Source organism: Montipora capricornis, chromosome 8 (assembly GCF_036669925.1).
Source record: "Montipora capricornis isolate CH-2021 chromosome 8, ASM3666992v2, whole genome shotgun sequence".
Classification (NCBI taxonomy): Eukaryota; Metazoa; Cnidaria; class Anthozoa; order Scleractinia; family Acroporidae; genus Montipora; species Montipora capricornis.
In genome coordinates, this window is record NC_090890.1 from 41,431,218 (window position 1) to 41,456,217 (window position 25,000).

General features: G+C 39.6%; 3 protein-coding genes across 6 annotated transcripts in view; 1 reads left to right on the forward strand and 2 right to left on the reverse strand.

Annotated features, from left to right (window-relative positions):
- LOC138060234 (acid-sensing ion channel 4-A-like) overlaps positions 1-12,324 on the forward strand; it is an 18,524-nt gene extending 6,200 nt beyond the window's left edge. The window contains exons 2-8 of the mRNA XM_068905971.1: positions 1,889-1,936; positions 4,509-5,458; positions 6,113-6,260; positions 7,134-7,190; positions 7,321-7,468; positions 11,622-11,713; positions 12,046-12,324. Of these exons, the coding sequence (XP_068762072.1) occupies positions 1,906-1,936; positions 4,509-5,458; positions 6,113-6,260; positions 7,134-7,190; positions 7,321-7,468; positions 11,622-11,713; positions 12,046-12,167 (1,548 nt within the window). The 5' untranslated portion in view covers positions 1,889-1,905 and the 3' untranslated portion in view covers positions 12,168-12,324. The remainder of the gene's footprint in view (positions 1-1,888; positions 1,937-4,508; positions 5,459-6,112; positions 6,261-7,133; positions 7,191-7,320; positions 7,469-11,621; positions 11,714-12,045) is intronic.
- Positions 12,325-12,466: 142 nt separating this feature from the next.
- Positions 12,467-15,655, reverse strand: LOC138060235 (pyroglutamylated RF-amide peptide receptor-like). The gene has a single exon (XM_068905972.1). It carries the CDS (start codon positions 15,550-15,552, stop codon positions 14,629-14,631), a length of 924 nt encoding a protein of 307 aa, XP_068762073.1. The 5' UTR covers positions 15,553-15,655; the 3' UTR covers positions 12,467-14,628.
- Positions 15,656-19,434: 3,779 nt separating this feature from the next.
- LOC138059065 (QRFP-like peptide receptor) overlaps positions 19,435-25,000 on the reverse strand; it is a 12,714-nt gene continuing 7,148 nt past the window's right edge. For 3 of the 4 annotated variants that reach the window (XM_068904577.1, XM_068904578.1, XM_068904580.1), the window contains one exon: positions 19,435-21,618. In XM_068904577.1, coding sequence (XP_068760678.1) covers positions 20,685-21,618 — 934 coding nt within the window. In that variant the 3' untranslated portion in view covers positions 19,435-20,684. Of the gene's footprint in view, positions 21,619-24,593; positions 24,924-25,000 lie in introns of those variants that run through there. The other variant, XM_068904579.1, reaches the window with a different exon arrangement.

A 25,000-nucleotide genomic window follows, 5' to 3' on the forward strand; every position in this document is an offset into this window, starting at 1 on the left:
CTAACCCCGTTGAAGTCCGGGATTTTTCAAGCTTCTCTACTGACGCAATTGCTAAAATTGCGTTCATAACTGCGAGGATCATAGCTTTGCTTGAATTGGAAATGTGCTCGCACAATGGCTTGTTCCAAGGCAGCTTGCGTTGGAGACAATCTCTTGGATTGTGCTTGATTCTTTCGAAAAATGGACCATCTGCATTAGGACTTTGACAGTTGTGATGTCAGACTTTGGTTGGTATAGCTGAGAAATAAACTGCTCGTTACCTCGCTGCTGCTCTTTACCGAAGTTACAGAGGGCTTTCAAAATGGAACCACTGGCTTCCTCAAACACTTTCCAGCAAGGCCCCTTTCCCTTCCCCCGAAAAGCTACCCGTGATGGCAGCTCCAGTTAAAGCCTGGAATGAAGGCAGCGCAGCCTTCTTGGCAGGTCGAAGGGCTTGTACGATAGGTAGTACGATTACTTCCTGTTCCAGTGACGAAACTAGTGTTAAAATTCTGGATAGCGTCCAATAGATAAATGTACAACAGTATTTTGTATCAGCTTGTCTGCAGATGATTCGTGTCTCTCTGTGACACTTGACATTGCAATCCCCATCTGTGCTACAACACAAGCTGCCTTGGAACAAGTCATTCTGCGAGCACATTTCCTGTTGTTGGTTTAGTACTGTACCGACTTCCTTACTTCCATGACCAAGCGATTACGGATGGACAGGGGAGAATGACGAATGGGTACCTGTGATGACAACCCTTGCACCAGTCCCCGAAGCTATAATACAGCTCGTCAAGTTTAAATGTATAAAGCAAACTGAAGCAAAGATGTTCAACTAATGCCAGTGTCGCAGATCTGGGCTGCTCTGTACATACCTGATGATAGTAAGTGTGTGAACCAGAAAATTTAAGCAAGGCTGACGACGAACATGTATAAATCAACAATTTTCAAATATTACGATGACACAGAGTGTAAAGCTATCATGGTTGTGCATTTGTTGCTGAAAACAATAAATTTGGCTTTGTCATTATCATTGGCATTCCCAGTGTAGTTATGTTAATAACATAACAAATGCCGTGCATAACAGTGAATGCCGTGCCTTCAGCACAAACTTCCCACGGGAGTACATTTGCTCCCAGACCATATATCTATATACCGCCGCGAACATATCTGCGTCAGTTCTAAGTGAGGGAAAATAGGCCATTTTACAAATGCTTGCTCAGTGACATAGCCTGTGAATGGCTACGAGGCTGCCGCTGACTTTGAATTGATACAGACCTCACTGCTTTTATCACGTAAATTGTGTTGTTGTAATTTTAATTAATCTACATTAATGTTAGAAAAGCACAAAGGTTTGTATCAAAACAGGGTCACCGGCAGCCTCGCTTTCATTCATAGGCCAGGTAACTTAGCTACAACTGTAAAATAGTCTATTGGTCAACTAGACGCTCTTGGCGGGACTAAAAATATCCCCTCTCCCAGTTTCGGTATTAAAACTGAATTGTTTGTTAAAGTTGTAAGTTTCAGTTTGTTCTTTGAGTTGAAATGTGCTTAAAACGCCTTATCTGCAGTCTCCTAGCTACCTTAATTAAATGAATGATAAAAATGCCCTTTACCTTCCACGACAAAGGTCAATGCCACATCAAACTTTGCTGCTTTATCAATGTCGATGCCCTCAATTAATAGTGACTATTTGAATAACTAATATCGATAGGATAAACGTCTATTAACATAACATTTCGAGACGTTATGCCGATGTCCGAACGGAACCTCAAGGAACCAATATACCCTCATTTCGATCGGTCAGGAAATTCGGAACACGCCTTGGGCAAAAATTAAATCTACGAAAATAGTTATCATAAAGGAATCCACTTTTGACTGACATTAAAAATTTCTGGTTAAGTTTCAGATATTGTTAATATGGCGAAGGTCAAAGAAGGGTGGACCTCTGGTAAGTAACGTAGAGTTTTCGAGTAAGAAATGCTTGATCCTGATGTCTGATTATGAAAATTAGATACAGCGTGCTGTTTACCTGTGATAGAAAGAAGGTCTTAAACTTTAGGATACCCGACCACTAATTTGCATATGAATCGAGATGCCTCGTTCTTCAAAGTATGCCGATTTGAGAAGACAATAGTGGCCGGGAATGATTCCGAAACTTGCTTCCCCCGCTATTCTTCCCCATCATTACTATTAGAAAGAGCGAAGCGCGCGCCTTAAATAGAAGCTATCCGTCTCAAAGACTAGGTCTTTGTTTTGAACATATAAAGCGAGACGCATTTAAATCCCTACATGTCACATCACCCGGAAAAGTCTCAGTCTTCTAAGTTTACAATTTGGTGCACACGCATTGTTAACTAGTGTTCGAATTGCATGACTTCTACCAGCTGCTCTATGGACAGGGTTTGTGTCTTGAAGTTCTTGCTGAATTCGTACCCCTGAGACTTCCACGTTTGTAGCTCTCTCCAGTGCGGAGCGTTACCGCCAATATAGACCCCTGACGTTCATCAAGTTCAGCATTTGATAGCTCTGAGAATCATCCATAAATGTCAAAGTGCCGAAATCGTCTTTACAAAGTTCTTTCACTCACTGATCAAAATTAGACTGGCTCGCGAAGATAACGAGTTGATCTTAAGATATGAGAAACATTGGACGACCTCCCGTTCTTTTAGCCGGAATTCAATGGCCGGTTTTATATTAGAGACGTATAATATGTCTGGACGACTTTGAGCAATTTAGTTTAATAATGCTTCTTTTAGTTCGTCATTCTATTCGTTCCGCATAAAGACGCACCAAACGATTCAGTTCGTCCAGAAGTGTAATGCGTTTCTCGCCCTATTTTTGTACGGGACAAATTAAATTGCGAACTAAAAGGCGCATTAAATTTAATTGCCCAAAGTCGCCCAGACGTGTTATACGTCTCTTGTATAAAAATGGCCATTCTCTTCACAGTGTCAGCATCCTCACGGTTTTGTTGCTTCGTACTTTAAAGTGACCCAGTGACCAAAAAGTCAAATTCTTATTTTTCTTTGGATTTCAAAACTATATTAACTAAACGCTAAGCGACCAAAGTTTTAAGCCTTGATTTCAAAAAGACACCTGTTTATTTTAACTGGAATTTTCCTATTTAATGGTCCGCCATTCTTGAGACAGCTGGATCGAGGAGAAAGAGACTTCAAAGGCTCAGTAGTTTAAGAATGCAATGCATGTGTAGGCCGCAGAATTAATGGCCGTTTTTATGATAGAGACGTTTAATACGCCTGGGCGACTTTGGGCAATTAAATTTAATGTGTCTTTTATTTCGTCATTGAATTCGCCCCGTATAAAGACGGGCAAGAGACGCATTATACGTCTGGACGAACGAAATCGTTTAATAAGTCTTTGAAGACGCACTAAATGATTTAGTTATACGGGACGAATTAAATGACGCACCATAAGACGCATTATAGTATAAAAACGGCCAGTATGCTGCACGGGAGTTTTGGGCTTCAGATTTTAAACTCGCGTTTTGCACATATAATAAGCTGCATTCCCCCGCTGAAATTTTAACCTTGTGAGCCTTTGACGTCACTTTTTCCTGGATCCAACCCTTTGAGGTGTAATCGGTCAATTTTGAACGTGAGTAATGGCGGACCGTGAAATCCAAACTTACACTCAAAGTAAAAAGCCTTTGGAAAAAATCAAAGCTCAAAATTCTGCCGGTCAGGTGTTAAGAAAACACAATTTCAAAATCTGAAGAAAAAGAGCAAAGTCGTCAGAAGGAGACTCTAACAGCTATAAAATATCGTTAAAACCAATAAAATAACTCAGTTTCAAATTCTTCATTGACAGAGTCGCCCACGACAGCCACATTCAAGACCTAATCTCTTCCCTATGACCGTCTAGTTCTTGCGTGAAAATAGCTCCCTAGAGAGAAATTGATAAATTAAAAACCTCGCACCTCGGTAGCAGTAACTCGACAATCAACAACGGAAACAATAAAAAATCATTTATAATTAAAGTCAACGATATTTAGGGGTAACTGAGGCTATAATTTCCATCGATTTGCTTGCAAGAATCCCAATCCGTTTCAGCAGCGACGGCTTTTCATAGCGTGCAGTTTAAAGCCCTTATTCCGAGAAGACTTGAAAGTCAAACTATTTGCAGATGAAGATTCAACGGTAGAAGTTTTTCCTCAATTACTTCAAGACGCTGAGAGTTGGTTCGGGCGAACGAACCCGCAACTACCCGCATGAAGTCCGATGCCAAAACAATTTTTGCAACTGAGTCACTAATCTGCGTAAACCTAGAACTTAGCTGGTTCCAAGCCATTAATATTTGCTTTAGGGCGTGTCTTGTATGCCCGGGAAAATAAATAAGCACGTATCTATGCAGATACCAGCAACAAATGCCAGGAAATACATTACTGACAATGAGCCGGATTACCTGAAAATGTCAGCCATTTTCCCCTTATCTACACTTCAAAAAACTTGAAATAAAACTAAATGTTAGTAATTTCTTTTTCTTTTTCTTTTTCACAAAAGGCATGGACCTCGCGGACGTTGAAATCAAGTCGCTTAGGTTGGAAAATGATCACGATAAACAGGAAAACAAGGAACAAAGAGACAAGAATTTACCAACAGCCTCTAAAACGTGGAATGCCTTCGTCAATGTGACCTCTCTGCATGGTATTCGTTACATATTCTGGGAACGGCCTCTGTGGGCAAGAATTGGCTGGCTACTCATCTTATTGGGATTCACATGTTATTTCCTGTTTACAGCACACAGATCGGTCACGAAATTTTTAAAGCGCCCCATAAATACTGTTATAACGCAAACATATGAAAACAAGATAGAATTCCCGGCTGTCACAATTTGCCCTCTCAACCTCATCAGCAAGAAAAAAATGTATGCTTTAGATAGCGACGTGAATTTCTATTATTATGGGCTGAACGACAGCTTCTGCTCAGCAACGGCAGCGGTTCGAGAGGGAAGGCCTTGCGGAGCGTCCATGATGTGTTGTTGTGTAAGCTTTCTTGTGTTTGATGGCTCAAGCATCGTCCCAAACTGCACAACACAGTATGCTGAAAGCTTGATAGCTGCGCAAGAAATTTCGGGAAATTATTTTGATATAGGAAGGTATTACCAAAAGTACGCGCAAGGACTTGAGGAAATGTTGGTTCCCGGTTTCTGTTTGTTTGATGGTGACTTCTTAAACCCCTGTGGGGAATCAGATTTTATTGCTACTCCAACAGACGCAGGGATGTGTTACACCTTTAACGCAAATCCTGGCGAAGTAAAATATACTACTATCGCTGGAGCAGGAGGAGGTTTGTATCTCTTGTTGGATGCTCAAATGGATGACCAAACAATAGGAAGACTATCTGAGGGATTTTCTGTGATAATTCATCGACAAGGCGAGTCTTTCTTAGGCTGGGATGGAATCAATGTTTCTCCTGGAACTCTAGCGTCAATCACTTTGCAGCAACAAAGGGTGAGGTTTTGAACTGACGTCATTAGCCCTTTTCTCCCCGATCGCGGTCTCACATCATATATTTTTTTTTTTGCGGGATATCCGCAATTGAACGGATCACAGAAAAGCTAGCAAGGATTTGGTTTGTGGTTTTCATGAAGTACGCTGTAATAACTTATTTGCTTAATCTCACGGGAAGAATAAGAATTCGTGTTATAAGGTTTCGGCAAGTGGCCTCAGCATTCCGATGATTTTATTCGCTTTCACATTGATTAGCTTCTAAAAGATCATTTTTAAATCGCGGCTAGGGTGTGATTCATGCCGATCACAGAATCAGCTCCTCCAATAGCTCAAATGGTGGAGCATCCGACCATGTAATCGGAAGGTCGTGGGTTCGACTCCTGCTCGGGGAGCTCTCGGATTCTTCCGAGTATCCCCGAGTCACCTCGAAAAAACAACACCTCTTCATTTCATGCTCCGGGGTTAACAATTTCCATCTCAGACATTCATTTCAATTAAAGTTAGGCTCTTAGCAAATCAGATTTAAAGTAGTGAGTACAATGTTTGATAGCGTTCGCGCACTTAAATTCGTCTTTTTTAATGATGATCTCTAGTCCCTACATTACTTATTCTTCCCACAAACCAGACTTTTTCTAACTATTTCTACTTCTACAGTTTAAAAATCTAGAGGAACCGTATGAGACGAAATGTAAAAACAAGACTTTGAAGTTTACCCAAGTCTACACAAAACGTGCCTGTTTTCTGGAATGTTTGGCGGAAAACATAGTCAAAAGTTGCCAATGCCACCCTCTGTTGTATCCAGGTTTGAGCAAATGCAAAAAGATCTTGTATTCAAAGCCCTTCATTAGTTAGCGTTATGAACTAAAAAATCAAATGGCCAATACATTAATAGATTTTAAGTATTTTCTGTCATCATCAATGTCTTTTCTTTCTTTCTTTCTTTCTTTCTTTCTTTCTTTCTTTCTTTCTTTCTTTCTTTCTTTCTTTCTTTTTCTTTCTTTCTCCCTTCGTTTGCAATTTATATTTGTTTGTCTGTTACACCCATATTTTCTTTATTGTCTATCCCTTTTATTGCGAACAAGCTATATATTTTTCATTTGTTTTTTCATTATATTTCTCTTGCTTTTTGGGAAACCCTTTGCTCGTTCGTTCATTTATTTATTATATATTTGTTTAATCAGTCTTTCATTATAATTAGTTTCTTTGTTTGTTGTCATTTTCACAAGGTATAGTGGGCACTTAAGATGATTGGTTGCTGAAGCACTGTTGGCTCAGTTGTTTTAGCACCGGGCTGGTATTCGGGAGGTCGTGAGACAGTTCGACTCCGTCCGGACCAATGCTCAGAGTCTTAAAATAACTGAAGAGAAAGTGCTGCCTTTGTAATTGCACCCGCAAATGTCTAGACTTTCAAGTCTTCTCAGACTGAAGAACTATAAACCGTAGGTCCCGTCTCACAAATATCTTACACACTATTCTAGAAGGGTAGGGAACGAAGTTCCCGGTGTTGTGGCTTTCCTTCGTGAGTGTATAGGTGGGTTTGTATAGCGGGTCCACATCAGCTGAATAGCTGCCAAAACTTCAACCTGCTCAAACAAATAAATACAAACAATAAGTTAATTATTTTCAGGGTTAGGGTTTAATTTAATTTGCCTGTGGTTTGTTGTTGCTGTTGCAGAACCCTCTCTAAGATCATGCGCGAAACAAGATTCAGGTTGCCTTGACGCAGTAACGGGTAAGAACAGAATAGGGTTTTGGCTAAAAATCCTTTTTCTTGACTTCTCACCTAGAGTCATCCGGTCTCTTGCAGTGTAACATAAAAAAAACACGTGCACCTGATTTCATTTCTTCTTTTTTCTTTTCAGACAACTTTGAGTCTTCATCGTGTGATTGTCCAAATCCTTGTTATGAAATCAGATACACGACAGACGTGTATTTAAGTCGTTTCCCGGATGTTGGATCAGCTACCGTTGTGCAAAGTGCAGGTGTCCCCCGTTCGTTTGAGTACATGAGGTACGGTATACTTTGTGTGATTTGCATGAAGCCGTTTCTGAAGTTTTGGTCACAACAATTTTATGCCGATCTTTAACGAGCTTGATAAAAAAAAGGAATTCGAAGCAAATTTTAATTGGTAAACAAAAGCAGTGACACCTTGCTGAAAGAGAGAACATAACATTTATTGGGATCAAAAAGGAGGTACCAAGTTCGATGATAATGATGATTATGATGATGATAATAATAAATTTAAAGCGTTCGCATCCAAAAGCGTTCGATAGCGTCCCCCACTCGTGGATTAAGAAGACACTAGAAAGTATAAAGTGTGCAGAACAACCATGTGGCTTATCTCTGAAAGTATGAAATCGTGGAAAACAACCTTGTTGCTACACCATTCCCGTAGAAACTAGGCCAATCCAAATTAAGTGTGGCATTTTCTAGAGAGATTCCTTATCACCTCTACCGTCTGTTGCATTGCACTTGCTCTTCTTAGCTCATTGCTAAACGAGTGTACGTATGAATATGAAATTCTGGATGACCTGAAAACCTTAGCGAAAAACGACGACCAACAAACAGGTCTCCTTACCATTGTAAAAACCCTCAGTGACGGCATCGGAATGGAGTTGGGCTTAGAGAAATGTGCTAGAGCAACCTTCAAAAGAGGTCGGCTTGAAAACACGAGAAATCTAGATCTAGACACTTCCACCTCCATAAAAGAACTAGAGCAAGAAGAACATATAAGTAGCTTGGAGTAAATAAGGGCGATTGCATTTAGCATGCAGCCACGAAAGAGAAGACCCGGAAAGAATACTACAGAAAAAGTTGATTGATATTGAAAAGTGAACTCAACGCTACCAACCGGATGGAAGCTATAAACACAAGTACAACGTTTCCCACTTTAGATTCTGTCTGTTCTCTTTCCACTTCTTCCTCTCCGTCAGGCTAGTAAGATATTCTTTGGTGAGTGTTCAATTTGAGCATGTTGGATGACATCCAGGCATATGTATCTTGGATACAAGGTTCTATCTTACCGTTGGCTACCTCAGCTTCATGGACTACTGAGCTTTGACTTGTTAGTTCCAATTATAAGCTGCAATGGGCCCGAATCGGTGTCAGCAATATGTAAGCCCTTCAGGTGGCTATACTGATACGTGATTGTTGACCACCTCTAATCAGGACCTGTCAGGTTTGGCACCGTCTTCACGTCTTGTAATAGGTACTTGACTTCCTCTTTTCCAACTCGAGGAACAAGACACTTCTTGATATGTTTAGAAGTGAATACTCTCTGAGAATTGACGCCCTGAATTTCAAGATCCATCTCTTTGCCTTTGAGTAATACCTCAACTAAAGCACCACCACCAGGTTCACAACCTGAGCAAACAGAATAACTATACTCCTGATCCATCTCCGGCTTTCCTCTGGCTTCAGTAAACCTCACTGTCCTGAAGACTAGTCACTGAAGATCTCGCACCGTCTGACATTCTCGCTGATTCTTGTTTTGCTATTTTGCGTTCCATAAATTTCAGGAATTTCTGGCTTCAGCTCATGGATGAATCGATATTCCTTGTATACACCACTGAATGAACAGTCAGTATCTCTTGATACTGTCTTATCTGCTCACTCCTCTCTTTCACTATCGCTGGAAATTGTTCCACACGTTTCTTATATATTTAGCAGCTGATGCGACTGTGTCCACACGGCCAAAACGCTCATCAAGTGCTTGCCAAGCATCTTGATATCTATCTGAACCAGGCATGAATTTGGCTAGGCTTCCTCGTATTCACACTCTAATTTCATTTCTTCGTCTCTCTTCCCAAGTGCCAAACCGTGGCACGTCGCTCTGCTTCGGCGCGAATTAGTTTCATTTCCTCCTCACATTTTTCCTCGGCTATTTTTAGCTCAAGCGCGAGCTTTTCAGCTTGTAATTTCTTTCTCAAATTTGATGTCTTACTTCACTTGGATGATACCATAGACTCTTTGTGCGTAAATAAGAGCGGTGTTTGTCCTCCCCGTGGGTTTCGCAACTCATTTGGTTGACAAACTTCGGTCTGTCACCCCGGTAAGGGTCAGTTTGTTACCAAAGGTCGAAGCCGTGGCCACTTTTGTGATAAAGCACCTCCTTCGAAAGCTGTTTTATTGATATATTACCGCCTGACGTTGCTCGCAGGACTGCTATTGCTTTCATGGTGGGTTGAGATGAAAGTCCAATCTTTGTCAATTGATTCTGATGTGAAATTGTGACCGTGGGAATATTTTATCCAGGAAAATTTGACTCAAATTGGTGACTCCTTAGAATTCAGTCTCCGGCCTTGGGATCTTATTATGACCGTTGACAACCAAGAAAGTGAAAAATGGCTCAAATCGCGTCGGATCTGGGAAATAACCACACAGGAAGGAAGTTACCCACGTTGGCAATAAGATTAGGCTTTTTAGTTGAGATTTTTTTCATGCATATAATTATCTTCTTAAACGTTTTATCGGGATTCCCATACAAATCCTTATATTTTTGTTGGCCATGCTCACACTGAGCTTGGGGTACCTGTGGATGAAGGTTGTCGTTGTTGTTGTCTCGCGTATTTCCACAAGAATTAACTCCACATTCGGCTCCAAGGGACTGCCAAAAATGTGCCCGAATGACATTCTTATTGCACTGGCTCGTTTTATCACATTACACAACTGTATTATAAACTCAACGTTAAATAGTAACGTTATATAGTAACGTTTATATAATGTAATAACGTTTTTATAGACGCTAGTATTATTATTATTTTTCTGCTTTTTCCTTTAATATATATGATATAAATAATGTACATATATACAAATTTTTACCATAGAATTTTAGAATATTTAGCTTAGATTGACATAGTTGTATTTTACATTTATATTTAGTTGTATTTGTAAGGCACATTAGATCATATACTGTAATGCATTTTGCGCCATAGAAGTATTAAATTATTATTATTATTATTATTATTATTATTATTATTATTATTATTAACGTTAGATAGTTATCACTGGACGCTAAAAACTCAACTTGCGCCCGCTCAAAAAAAAACAATTGTTCTTATGACGTCATGCACGAACGGAAGGCACAAGGTGGACGAGGCCTTGTCCAATTGGAACTGACCTTTAAGACTACCATTATTGGCCTAGATTCCTACTTGACATCAAGCAATAATCGACTCCTTCAGTTGGTCCAAAGACACGAGAAAAAAAAAAGAAAAAGCTGTATTCTATCCCAAGAGAGGCTGAAAAATACAGGCGCGAATAAGACCTTCAAGAGACGCCTCCTAGACATGATGAAGCAGCGGTTCTGCGTGCAAAAAAATATAAAAGCAACCGCAAGACGCCAGGGCCAACAACAATTGCAGAAGAGATGGGAAGAAAAAGAAATGCACGGTAGATATCCCCTACGGATAAGAGAAGCCAATGTTGACAAACCAGTGGCTAAAATCGAGGGGATTAAATCAGAAACAGAGGGACTAATTACAGCGGTGCAAGACCAAGCTCTCCTTACCCGAGCATACCAGCATCATATTATAAAAGATGCCACTGATCCCCATTGCCGCCTTTGTAAAAAATCCAAAGACCACGTTGTATGAGCCTCATACATGCAGAACTGGCAAAGACAGAATATATCCATCGACACAACAAGGTTGCCACCCACCTACATTGGAATATCTGCAGGGAACTCAAGATGGATACTTTAAACAAGTGGTATGAACATGATCCAAAAACAGTAGTAGAAAAAGACGATATCACTAACCTGTATGTTATGCCCATCGAGACAGATAGAACAATACCAGCATACCGCCCAGACATTGTGATCAAGAATAAGCGGGAAAACAAATGTACCCTTATGAACGTGGCTATACCATCGGATAAAAACAATTCTCTTAAAGTATGAGATTCAGAGAAACTGTCCAAATACAAGGATTTGGAGATAGAAATAGCTCGTATATGAAGATGAGAACAGTGGTAATTCCCGGTCAGGTTGTCATCCTCTCTTATATTACCTACACGTAGCAAAGGTTTAGGAAAGGTCTAATTTTCTTAATATTGTTATGAAGTAAATGTCAAAAATTGTTTTCGATGGTAACAGAAGGAAACTCGTAGAAAAAATGTTTTTCATTTTATTTAATTTTAATTTTGTTACTTTTTTATTTTTCAGAGAAAACTTTGTCTTTCTTCAAATTGGTTACAAGATACTCGGTTACGAATTACGTGAACAACAAGTAGCCTTCGGCATCGAATCATTGTTAGGTAATGCAATTTTTCCCTTAAATAAACCGTTGTACTGTAACTAAAATTTTCATTGCCTTTATCCATTAATTGTTAAATAGCATTACGCATGCATATGCATCCTTTCTGCAGAGCTGTTGGTACCCTATCTTTTTACCGCCTCATTTTAACGAAGAGATCCTTATCATTTAGCAAAATAACATTGTAAAGCTTTGTCTAAAATTCGAAACATTTCATGGCCTTCGAACTGAAAAATGTCTATTTTCGTGAAAGAACAAGCTGATGTTTTTTACAAGTTTTATTCCTTGCTGATACATAGATTGATTTAATATTATTATTTTAATTTTTTTCAGGTGAGATTGGTGGAAACATGGGTCTTTTCCTTGGTTGTAGTCTAATGACAATATTTGAATTTGGCGACCTACTCGTCGCCTTGATTTACATTCGTAACATGCAAAGGGGATATCAAATGTGAATCACCCACGGCATTAAGCAAACAAGAGCTGGACTTAGCTTTGCGTTCGTCTTACAAGACGCCATGGTTAATTGATGTGAAGAGGACGCGACACCTGTTCCATGTAATCTGAGTGAACTTAAACACTGATGAAATGAAAAAGAAAGAATAGAAAACATGAAGAGGGGAGAAGATCATCATTATAATGTCGCGCTATTATAGCCAGGGTACAGGGTTAAAGAAGCTTCTTCTAAACGACATACCCAATTCAAGACTCGAGTGAAAAAACTATACTCTATTTCAGACCAAAATGGTCAAAATCGATACCATATTTCAGATTAAAACGGCTAAAAAAACGTACCCATTGGGACCCCACATACCTACATATCCCATATAAGGGAGTACGCCATTCCCCCCCCCCACCCCCCACGGTAAAATGCTCACCCGTGGCCTCACATCTAAAAGCAGGCGCGTAGCGTCCTATACGCATATACGCACGTGCGTACTTGAAGTGACCAGAAAATTTTGAAATTTTTAGCAATTGTTTCTATTCTTAACATTTTACTTGTACGCAACCAAGATTTCGTGATGAAAGCACCACTTTGATTAAATTCTAAAAACTAAAACAAAAGCTATACCATGTTCTAACTTAGTTTGGCATTGTACCTTTTTTTTGCACTAACAATGCAGTGTTGTTTGGCCAGCGTGCAACAAAAAGGCGAGGTTGCAAAGGAGCGACGTTCCAAGAACGTTCGTGGCAAAGGAGCGACGTTCCGAGAACGTTCTTGACAATTCCAATCACGCTAGCTGAGACAACCAAAACAATGTTTTGTTTGCACCAAGTTTGCTCAAAATAAGGGCAAGACGCTTTGTTCTTTGCTTGTATTCACACAACTATTTCGACAAGAAATAAAGAACGGAGTATTTTTCGCTCAGTTTACTTAGGTTTCTAGATCATATGTACTTGTGCGAACTTGAAAAAATGACCACGCTACGCGCCTGAAAAGGAACTACAATTACCCGTTGGGGTCAGTAACCGATCTAATTAAAAGTTCTACGTAAGTTACTTCATAATAGAGAAATCAAATACAACAAAATTTTCGTCCAAAACCATGGGTTTCGAGGCCAGAAAACAAAAATATAAATTCCCCCAACCCGGACCGGTCCCCCAAAAAGAATTTTCGAGTCTCCAATGAAGTTCACAACAATAAATATAGTTTGAAGAAAAAAAATACATTTTTTATTTTTTACAAGACATGTTTGGACATACTTATGCCATCTTCAGTTGTGAATGAGGTGCACAATTTTAATTTAAACCTATTTATAAGAAAAATACAATGGATACATTGATACATTATTCACATGCTAAAAGGGTGGCTAAGAGAATTAGATATTTATCCTCGCGACGAAGCCGTTAACAAAGATAAACTGAAAAAACAAGTTCGTTGTAGTGTAAAACTGAATATAACCAATGAGAGTAAACTGAAACAGGTAGGCCAACATGTTATAGCTGTTGGTGAAGAGTATATAGGTTTGTTTTATTTGATACGCAAAGCTTCTTTTATTTTTATTTTAAAATGCGAGTTGGCTGAGTTTAATATTGTGAAACATTCTGTGGAGCAAGAGTCTCGACAAGCTTTTGATGACGCGAGATGTTTGTACACTTGAGAGGCCTTGTCCAGAACAAGGTGCTCACGTATGCGAGTAGTGACATGATATGACGAGCGGTTTCGCCAACGTAAGTGGCATTACATCCAACACAAGGAAAATTAAACACTACGTGCGAGCGAGTGGCACAAAATCTTTCACAATAAACAACTGTTTTGCTTAACAGTGGAAAAGACTAACTTTATGTAAATATTAGTGCAATACATTCTGAGTAATTTAAGCCTTTTTTGTGTTACTTTCGAAACTGAAAATACCAATACAAGGGAGCTTATAAAAATGAGTGTTGGAAAAATCCTAGCTAGTTTTATTACGAGTCTGACAGGCGTGACCAATTTCCCAGTTAACATACTCCCGCTGATCTTATCAATCGTCCAACATGGGAAACATTTTTTTCGTGAAATTGTGACGAGTTCTTGAATGTTCTTAATGAAACCAAACCATGTGTTGTTTATTTGATAAACCCTGTGACAAGTGTTCTAAGTAATTAGAATATGAAATCACATGATTTCGAGTGCGATGAGCACAAGTAAATTTTTCAAAGGCTAACCAAATTCTGCGAAATGACAACCCTGATTGACATGCTAGCACTTTGTGAAACGTAAATAGGAAACTGAAATAAAAATCCTCCATCAAACTCTGATTTAGAACGTCGTTACTTTCTCCTAACCTGTCCGCCATTTTGTTTTGTTGCGCTTACTCGACTTAATTTCCTGTCAGTCAATTTAATTTCAACTTTTCTTTGCACTGTTTGGGTTTAAATGACGTGGTCTTAGCTAGTAAGCATGCTGGAATTTTTGCATGTTCATTTAGGATATTACTTGCACATCAAAGAACGTTTAACTGATGATCTAAATCGTCTGCTCTGAAGACTGTAAACGAATGGATTGACTGTCGAATTTAGGCATGTGAGCACCACTGACCACTTGTACAGCGGTGAAGCGTACACCGAATTGGAAATTTGAAATGCCAGGATATACAGAATGAGGTTCGGTAGCCAACAAAATGCGTAAATGACTGTTAAAGTTATAGCCAATTTAGTGGCCTTTATTCTTGGCATTAAAAAGACCGTGCGTCTGAGTTGTGAGGTGGCTTCCGGTTTTTTAATCCACAGTTGATAAACCACCTTTGAATATAAAATAATCATGAAGACTATGGGTAATATTCCTGCCACTGTTAGCCAGAGAATGCCATATACTTTGGGGAGAATTGGGCTAGGCCAAGTTTCGATGCAAAAGTCGGTTTTTTCATCAAAAGACATAATAAAAAATAAAGGAAGATTTAGAAGTACAGCAAAGGTCCAAGACATTAGGACCAATCCTCGAAGTTTTGGCTTCGAAAGGCTCTGAAGACGACAAAATGGTCTCGAAATAACGCGACGGCGTTCGAAAGCGATCGTGACCAGCGAGAAAACGGATGCAGCACCAGCTGTCCACATGAGATTTCCACCAGTGACAAAACGGCATAACAAGTCCCCAGTGATTCCCAAAGGATGAGAAAAGGTTTTGTGTAAAACGTAACGTGGAATTGCAAAAATGGCAACCAGCAGATCAGCTGTGGCTAAATTCAGAAAAAGGAAGTCGAGAGTCGAACGGCGAAATCGGAATCTCTTCCTTTGGAGAATAATCATGCAAACCAATAAATTTCCAACCAAATCAGCCACACATAGAAGTGAAAATGCTACTAGAACCGCGAAATCGTTTGCAGGAGGCATTCTCTTTTCAAAGAAGTGGATTGCCATACTGAAAACTAGCAAGGAGTAAGAAATTCAAAAATACCCATACAGACGATTCAAGTACAGAATGCTTCTTCAATGTAGTTAACAACCGGTTTGAGGAAGTGAAGTTCACTAACCCCTTATGTTTTCTTATGAAAAAAAACTTTTCCTGTACGTGATGAGTAACATGATCGCTATGAATATTCAATAAAGATTTCATGTGATTGCTATACGCAAACAGGCCATTTTTGCCACCGGTCGTTATGCATACACTCTTGTGAACACAGGTGCATGATGAAAAAAGACCCATTCAAAACGGAAAGGTCGAAACTGTATGTCATGAATTTTGTTTCGTTTAATATTCAAGATAGTAGTATTGACGACATCGGGAAATCCTACAGTAAAAGAAGTATAGCCCTTTCGCAAGTGGGAAAAAAATTATCAGGAGTTATTACCCATCTTTCCTAACATGTAAAAATTGTTGCGCCACTGTTAAGCTCTGCTTTCTTTAGTTAAGTCCCGAAAAATGACGAGACAGGGAAATTAGCGTGTGAACAAAAATCATGTTTGAATAATACGAGCTGGTCAGGACTTTCAAAGTTCAAGCGTTTAATAAAGTATATGAAAACTTCAACTTTATTTGGGGCTCTTTATGCGAAGTCATCTTCTGAAACTTATTTAATCAATAATGTTGTCGTTTGAAGTTGTGATAGAACCACTATAATTAAAGTGTATGGGATAAAAGCTATAAAAAGAGTTCTTGAAGCTAAAGATGTGAGGAAGTCAACCTGCCTCATTGTTTTGAATATTTTTAAGTCTGTTTTGATAACTGCTTGCAAATGGTTTACGTTTCGATTCGTCTGTTAATGGATTTCTTTTATTTCGACAGGAAAAATACATGTAAATTATCTCTAATAGAAAAAATACCCCGCCGTTCATATGAAAGTGAGCTTATCATTTACTGTCACAACTTTTAAATAACTATTTCAAATAAGATCAATATATCTCCATATTTTCAAGTCATCCTGAATCACCATATTGATATCACTATCTCCTCCGCGTAAGCCTTTATCAAGTAATCTTCGCTTTAGCTTCGCCAATTCTTGGGTTTCACTCACGTGATCAACAGCCATGCTTTTCAACGAAAACAAAAGAAGACGTTAGCATAGTAATAGCTTTCAATTCTCGGAGGATTGGATCGGGACACCAACATGGTTGCCATTTCATTGTTTGGTGACACCAACATGGCGGCCGTGACGTCATGTGAAATCCAAGAATTGCAAGCTCGTCACCATTCCACCAGATGGTTAAGAATCAACTTACTCTCCCAACCCTCGTGACAAAGCACACGCATCGCCTTCTACCATGACAGAGTCAACTTACCGGGGGGTAGAAGGGAGGAGCACTCAGTCCAGTCTTCAGTCAGCCATTACTTAAGCCCAGACTCCTTGACGAGGTTAAGCATGAAGTTTACGCTAAACGGCAAACGTCGGAGTGAAATTAGGGTTTTGCGAAAAATGGAAGAACCCTGCTTGATATTAGCTCATTTCTGTCCTGTCTCAAAGGAACGAGACAAGTTAAAATGAGAGAATTTCCAAGCTTTTATGATAAGCAGGAGCCTGCCGTTCCCGTTTGCTGTTGGCTGTAAATGTCATGCTCAACCTCTCTTTTAACTCGTGGATACTCGAAGCATAGGAACCGGAGTTGTTGTGGGCACTGCGATATGCAGATGTGTCACTCGTCCACTAAGGTGTAAATATCTTCGTAATTAGTCGGCTCCGAACGAGAAGCTTGACATTTGCCACCCATTTGCCCTAGATCCATCGTTTCCGAGAGCTCCTCTCCCGCTCTGTCCGCAGGTTTTTCACAGGGCGATTACAAAACGATTGTAAGTGGCTTCAATTGGACTTCGAATGTTTCAAATGAGTGATATGGCCAACTTGGAGACTGAATTTTATGAGCCTTTGACACGCTAAGGCGCTAAAACGGCTAAACATGACGAGGAGATGAGCATTTGCTGCTCCGAGGGGGTAAGCTTATATAAATACCATCTTGCTGGAAAGTGACCTTGAAATGAGCAAATCTCGTACTAATAAGGGACAGTCCATTAGTTATAAGGATGACCGGGTCTGGGAAAAACCCAACGGGCTTTGAAAAATTTCCTGTCGGTGGCGACGGGTCTTGTGTTTTTTCTTTTTTCTAGAACAAAGTGACTGGGTTTTTAAAAAAATCTTGACTATATATAATTAACCTATAACTGCGGCAGAAATACAACAGTTGTTTGGCGAGAACAACACGTAGAACCTGTATTCGTATTGAAATTCAACCAATTAAACAATTGCGATACTTAAGTATCAAATAAATCATAAGGGAGCGCCTCAAAAACTTGTGGGGAGGAAGGGGGGAAAGGAAGGGGGGAGGGAGGGGAGGGGTACTGATGAGAAATTATCTACTATCGAAAAAGTTTGGAGGATCCCTACTTGCTGCATTGAAGGACGGTGCCTACTAATTCAAAAGTATTTTTGCCCCCCCGGGAAGGGGGGGGGGGGAGTTGCTGATGAGCAATTATCTGCTATCGAAAACGTTTGCAGGACCCCAACTTGCTGCATTAAAGGACGGTGATTAGAGCAGGAGATGTAGATTTCAATAAGTGTTACTGAAATCCAAAAAGAAAATTGGGGGTAACCACGCATTTTTCAAGGATAATTGATGAATAATATTTGTAAAAAGCTTTAAAATACAAAGTGATGTATGGCGTTCTTTCTCAAAAATGCATGGTTACCCCCAATTTTCTTTTTGGATACCAAGAGTACTGAACTAAGACCTACTATTCGGATAGTTTTAATTGGCGGTAACCATGCATTTTTCAAACATAATATATGAATATGAATAATATTTGTAAAAAGCTTTAAAATACAAAGCGATGTATGGCGTTCTTTCTCAAAAATGCATGGTTACTCCCAATTTTCTTTTTGGATACCAAGAGTACTAACTAAGATCTACTTTCTTCGGATAATTTTAAACCCCGCAAAAGTATCACTGCATTAGTAAACATCACCAATAGGAAACCCGAGTATCTTGAGATGCTCAGAACATATGCGCAATAACAATAGTAGTGCTGCACCGTCCATAAATAAAAGGGAGCCCCTTTTACTATCCCTAAAATTTCAGACACAAACAGGAGCCCATGACTAGTAGTGAACAATAGCCCTATGTTCCTGTCACGGCGTTTTCACAGACCGATTTATTTTTAGATTGAATTTCCAGCGAATGAGACTCGGAGCACGATGACCAATCACAAGAAGTTAACTTGACATCATAGCGTCACCGAACCGGAACTGCCTTTGTTTTTGCGAAAAAGGTGGTCTGAAAATAGATCGGTCTGTAAAAATGCCGTAAAAATGCTTAGTTTGGGAGTTTTTCACTCCTATTCATGGGCTCCTGGCATCAACCAATACATGATGCAGAACGAAACAAATTAAAGCAAAAACACCAAAGAGCATAACGATCCGCTTAGAAACGCAGAAAAAAGGCAAGGCAAACCAAAGCCTATAGAAAGCCAGCTATCTCACTGATACATGGCATCGCACAACCTAAAAGGTGCTCATGAACATAAAAATCCCATGGGTCGGGCGGGTCAAAGCTTTAAACTTTAAAGCTTTGACTTTGGTCAACCCCATTTACACTATTGAATATTATATTTTGTTAAATTGTGTTTACATTGGCTAATGACAATTTCTGTTTTCATTATTTAAGGTTCTCCCCCCCCCCCCCCGGCACTTGAGAGTGTTTATATTTTTTAAACACCCCCCTTTTGACCGCTAATTTTTAGGGGGCATGCTCCTAATGTAAGGTCAGCAAGGAAAACTCGCTCACGCCGTGCAAAAGAATATGCGGGAATTTTGACAGGTCACGGATTTTGTGTGGAGCAAAGTTGTCGAAATGACACAGATATTTTTGCCAGCTGCTATTTAGCTCTTATTCCTTAACATTTCAAAGGATGAACAAAAACTTTAAATACTTCCAAAGTGAACTCTACGGTGGCTTTAAAGTAAATTTTATTAGAACATGAACAAAAACAGATTTTTTTGTAAATGTGACAAGCAAATCTGTTAATTAAAACAACTGAGCTGCCCGTGAAGTGTTTTGGATGCCTTGCGCCTCGTGTTAGAAATTTCCACTGATCGAACAATCAAGCTTCCTGAATCTTGGTCCGAATCTTCAGGAGCGGAATACATATCCCTATATCACAACTACTAATTTTCTCACGCATAATTTCGACCAATTCATCATCTATCTTGACCGCGTCCTCGGCAAAAATACTCTTTCTTCTTTTGACAAACGAGGAAGCTATATATAATGCGAACTTGTATTGATCCGAACCGTGAGTTGTAACTAACCAGGCTATATGTGCATAAACATTCATAGGCGTACCACAGGGGGCCCGGACAAACTGTGTGACCGTTAATATCTTTCACATAATTTCGAGAAAATCCAAGATATCGTAGTGCTATAATAATCACGTATGATAACAAAATAAAAGTATTTTCAACTGAAGTATTGTTTGTGGTAATCCTTGTGGCTGACAACGACGAATTTGAGTGATTTGAAGGGTTTGTGTTCGATGTTCACTGATGATGTTAACGTTTCCTTAAATATTTTATATTTTATATTTTAACTGACACTCAAGACTTTTAAAAACTGTCTCTCTTTGGAATTGGATTTTTAAAGATCAGCAATTTTTAAATCATTGTTCATTATAACTATTGGGCCGCATGCTTATAATTACTTCACAATTTTGTAGATTTTTAATAATTTTATTGTAAGTCTTATTTTAATTTTTTTATTTAACTTGTAATGAGCGCCAATAGTTAGTTAGTAGTTATATGCGATTTCGTGCTACCCCCGTTAAATAAAGACTTTACTCACTCACTCACTCAGTCACGCACGCACGCACGCACGCACGTACGCACTCACTCACTCACGCACTCACGTACTCACTATTGTCTCTGCTGACTACCCCTGCGAAACGAAGAAGTTAATATCCACGTTCCCAAGGCCTCACCCCTTGTCTTAGCCCCGACCTAAAGGAAATGTTTATGCCATGAGAACGAGAATGAACTAAACGTCTAAGGGCATTACACTGGACAACAGAATTATTTTACGCCAACAAGATCCGCTGACCGGTAGGTCCTGCAACAAAGGGCCCCCTTAATGTGTCTGCGGAAGTTAGTGCTATGAAGAGCATAAATAAATGGGTTCATTGCTGAATTAAATCCCACGAGTACAACTGAAGCAAAATAAGTTTTTGAACCATAAGCATCTAAGTCAGGCTTTAACTGAGTCAGCATGTAGACCACCAAGTTTGGCAAGCGGCATGCTGCATACATAATACTAACTACAATCACCATTTTGGTAACTTTTCGTCGTGCTCGAATCCTCGTCTGCTGGGATATCAATGTCGCACGCTCATTGTTAGGCCATATAATACAAAGGACCCTCGAATACAGGTAAACCATTGTTATTGTAGGGATAGCACCAAAAATAAAGAAGCAGGCAATGGTGTAAGCTATCCCTAGGTCTTCGTTCGACCAATTTTCTACACAATAACTTACTCCATCTTTATGGCAAACAACAAAGAACAAAGGCAAGTCGACAAGCACGGCATAAATCCAGCTAGAGATTATTAGTCCCTCTAATCGACGATCTGTTAGCTGCCACCGGCTGCTGAGGGGCTTCCTGACTGCTATGTAACGCTCAAAAGCAATCGCTACAAGAGAGAAAGTTGACGCCGCCTGGCCAACCCAAAGAAAGTTTCCACCAGTTAGGAACTTACACAAGTAATCTCCTTCTGCACCATTTGGATGTTGAAATGTCCATTTGATGATGTACTGTAGAGTGATAGAAATCGCAACCATCATGTCTGACACGGCCAGATTAACGAGTAGGAAATTGATTGGCGCTCTCATGCCATTGAAGCGTGAAACCACCAGGCAAACCAAGCTGTTTCCAACAATATTTGTAAGAACTATCACTGAGAACGCCACAGTCAAACCAAGATCGAATGACGTCAAAGATGTCATAGCTTTCCTGACCAATTGTGAAAATTAAGAACAATTAGACTGCTAGCGGTCTCTATTTAAGCACGCGCGTTTTTTGAGACGCGGACGGCAACCGGAAGAGACTAATTCGCCTTCCAGGACAGTTGTGTCTCCCAGATTTTTATACTAATCATCTCTAATGGAAAAAAGAAACTTGACAATGAAATGTGGTTGTGTGAAGACAAGTTAAAAGGGAAAACAGGTCACTTCCGGTTGCCGTCCGCGTCTCAAAAACGCGCCTGCTTAAGCTCCCTAATTAAGGCGGGTGGTTCGACAGACTCACAGTCTAAGAACAATTGTCAAATAATTTGAAGCTGGTTGTTTTACTTAGGGCGCTTTCCATTTGACAGAACTGACCGGCCAGACCGCGGGCATTTGGAAGGACTAACTCTACAAAGCCTTCAGATTAACAGGGGCTAGGTCACGCTATTTTAGGTAATTTTGTTCAATTTTGTTAATTATGAGCTCTAAACGTCAAATCGGCAGAGCAAGAGTCTTTCATTTGCAAAATCACGGCCACATAACAACTGAGAATGATATTCCAGCTGTGTAAATGACATTTTGATGTAGACTGATATAAATTTGAAAAAAGGTGGGCCGACGTTTTTCAAATTTACCCAAATTCAATCCATTTCAATCCTCTCCAGTTTTGTCCATCCATGTCCATTCTTGGCTTCCCTGTGTTTTGTTAGAGTTCTTCTATAGTTTTGAACAGTTATTTTGATATTTTAGTTAATTCTATGACCATTCGATCAGTGCTTAAATTGCCTAAAATTGCGTGACCTAGCCCCTTTAAGGGCCCACTGACGCATTTTTAGGGGTGCGTTGCTAAGGATGTAATGGTTAAGTAATTTGAGAGAATTTGGCTTTAGTTTGGTCAGTTTCCAACTTTTGTAAGCCAATGACCCTAAATATGACGTCATCATACCGCGCCCATGGTCACGTGACCAATAAAAGAAAACTCTAAATTTGTCTCCGTGCTACGCAATTTGGGTATTTAATCGATGATTTGATAATTTGTATTCGTTTTTGCATCCAGCCAAGCATGGTTTTCTTTTTATTTTGAAAAATGTTCTTTTTAAAGACATAAACGATACTGAAATACCCATAACTTTTTTAAAAAAGATGATTTTAAAAAATCAATGCTATATTCTGTATTTGGGGGTGAAACGTGCCATGTAAAAAAATAATAATTCAATTTAAAACCGCCGGAAATATAGCTTTTTTCTCAAACCGGAAGTTAGTTCGTTTACGCAGGCGCAGTTGATCTGAGAACGAGCGCGAGGAAGGTCGAGGAAAAACCTTCGATGGAAACAACAGTTTGTGTGGTGACTTTTGCTTGTGAGTGGGTTTTCTTGTCAGCTCATGATATGATGACGTCAGTTACCGGAAGTAACATTTCACTGCCTTAGCAACGCGCAAAAATTCCGTCTGTGGGCCCGGCCCTTAACCAACGTCAAGGGGACGTTGATAGGCCTTTTCTTTACTTAAAAGACTCACATTGTATGGTCAAGGGTATTAATTCCACAGTAAAAGACTTGGAAATAAAGGTCAAAGGGAATTGATTTATTAACGCCATGATCCATATTTACTGAAACGTCGAATTTTTGACCAAAGCAGTTGGCAAAGCTCCGCTTATAGCCGGAGTACCTCTGGAAACAAACTTTCACCGTTGTATTAGAAAGATCCAAAACCTCTTAAAATTCCGTTGAGCACTAAGAACGGTTGAAACGGCACGGGAAAATCTTGGTTACTGCTCAAATTTGATAACCCGAGTGCCGCACTTGACCTTAAACCAGCTTACGGAAACCGATTTGCCCTTGATTTTATAAGGCTAGCAATGGATGGGCAAAAAGGTTTTCTTTTTAATAAACAAGGCATAAAGTAATCAACAGGGTTGGAGGGGGTTGGGGCAGAAAATTTTAAAAATGTTAATTATTATGATGACAGTTGTTGTGACAACTTCGTGACAACTACTTGAGTATGCGCTTGCGATTTACGACAACGGCGACGGCAATGAGAACGTCACAAATTTGCACATTTAGTGGGCAAAAACAATAGCTTTGCACGCCCTGCACGTGCGTTTTTCAGTTTTGTCCATTTCTTTGTCGTCGTCAGCAAAACTACAACGTGAAACAGCCAAATTTGAGGTTTTATGGACAATTGAGGATAAATTTTCATTTTCTGCCCTTAATTGAGCGCCGTTCCTACGAGCGTCATTTTTGAGGAACTACCACACCCCCGTCATATTAAAAAAGGTGAAACAGTAACGAAACGATTACAATAACGCGAATTTATATTTTGAGATGACGTTCTCGTTGCCGTCGCCGTCGTCGTTGCTTAAGCTCCCTACTTTATGCGAGAGGGGAGGCTGGTTTTGTCTAGCGATATAAGCATAAAACACAGGTAAATATATATGTAAACACGGCAAAGGTTTTGGCATTAGTGCCCTTTGTTAGGCCAAGACACAAATAAGAAGAAAATAAACGATAAGTTAATGGGTCTGTGTCTTGACAGACGGTCCAATTCAAGATGCTGGGTTGCCGGCACCAATATGGAGCACTCCGTGACGTCAATTAAATTGAGCGTTTACTTCATTACTCGCAATCTTGGACGTTAGTTCTAATTTAAAGCATGATAATTATTTTTCCGAAGGTTCTTTAAAAGTCTGAATGTGAGCGAAATCACTCTGAACAGAACGTGGTGACCTTTATCACGATCGATGCGAAATATGAAATGAGATGTTACATTCTGTTAATGAATCAAAAGGTTTTCCTCAAATCACTTCCTTACAATTATGTCATTCATAGATCATGTTATCTTCATAACCGAACGGAAAACAGTGGCAGTGACGAATACTAGCGATAGGAAAACGAACTTATCTGTGGCATATCCTTAAATCAGACCGTACCAATTTTACTATTTTTGTTTTTGGATGAGCAAGTTTTAAATCAATATACTCACCTTAAAATCTAAATTATGATCAGTAAGATGGTTTAAACTTTTTCTTGACTCAATTGTACGTCCGTCACCAATCCAATGGAGGGGGACATGAGGATTTGCAGTGTTGCGGTGTTGATGGTTTTTTCAATGCGGTGATGCGGTGAATAAAATCTCAATTTGCGGTGTTGCGGTGATCGCAAACCCAACGGTGTGCGATGTTTGTGTTTCGCAAGCTACGGTGTTCGGTGAAATGAAATTATTTGCGGTGCTGTGGTTTCTTGTTTGATCTTTCTCAGACCTAAATGACCCTAAATTCAGCACGTAAACTTCGTTAATCCGTGATAATTTATGACAAGCACGTACCATTGTGTTTAATTTGTAATAAAATACAGACCAACATTGTCGAGTTGATCTTCTTAAGCTGCCGC

Coding starts and splice junctions, on each gene's coding strand:
- LOC138060235 (XM_068905972.1), bottom strand. CDS start 15,552: ATGGCAATCCACTTCTTTGAAAAGAGAATGCCTCCTGCAAACGATTTC.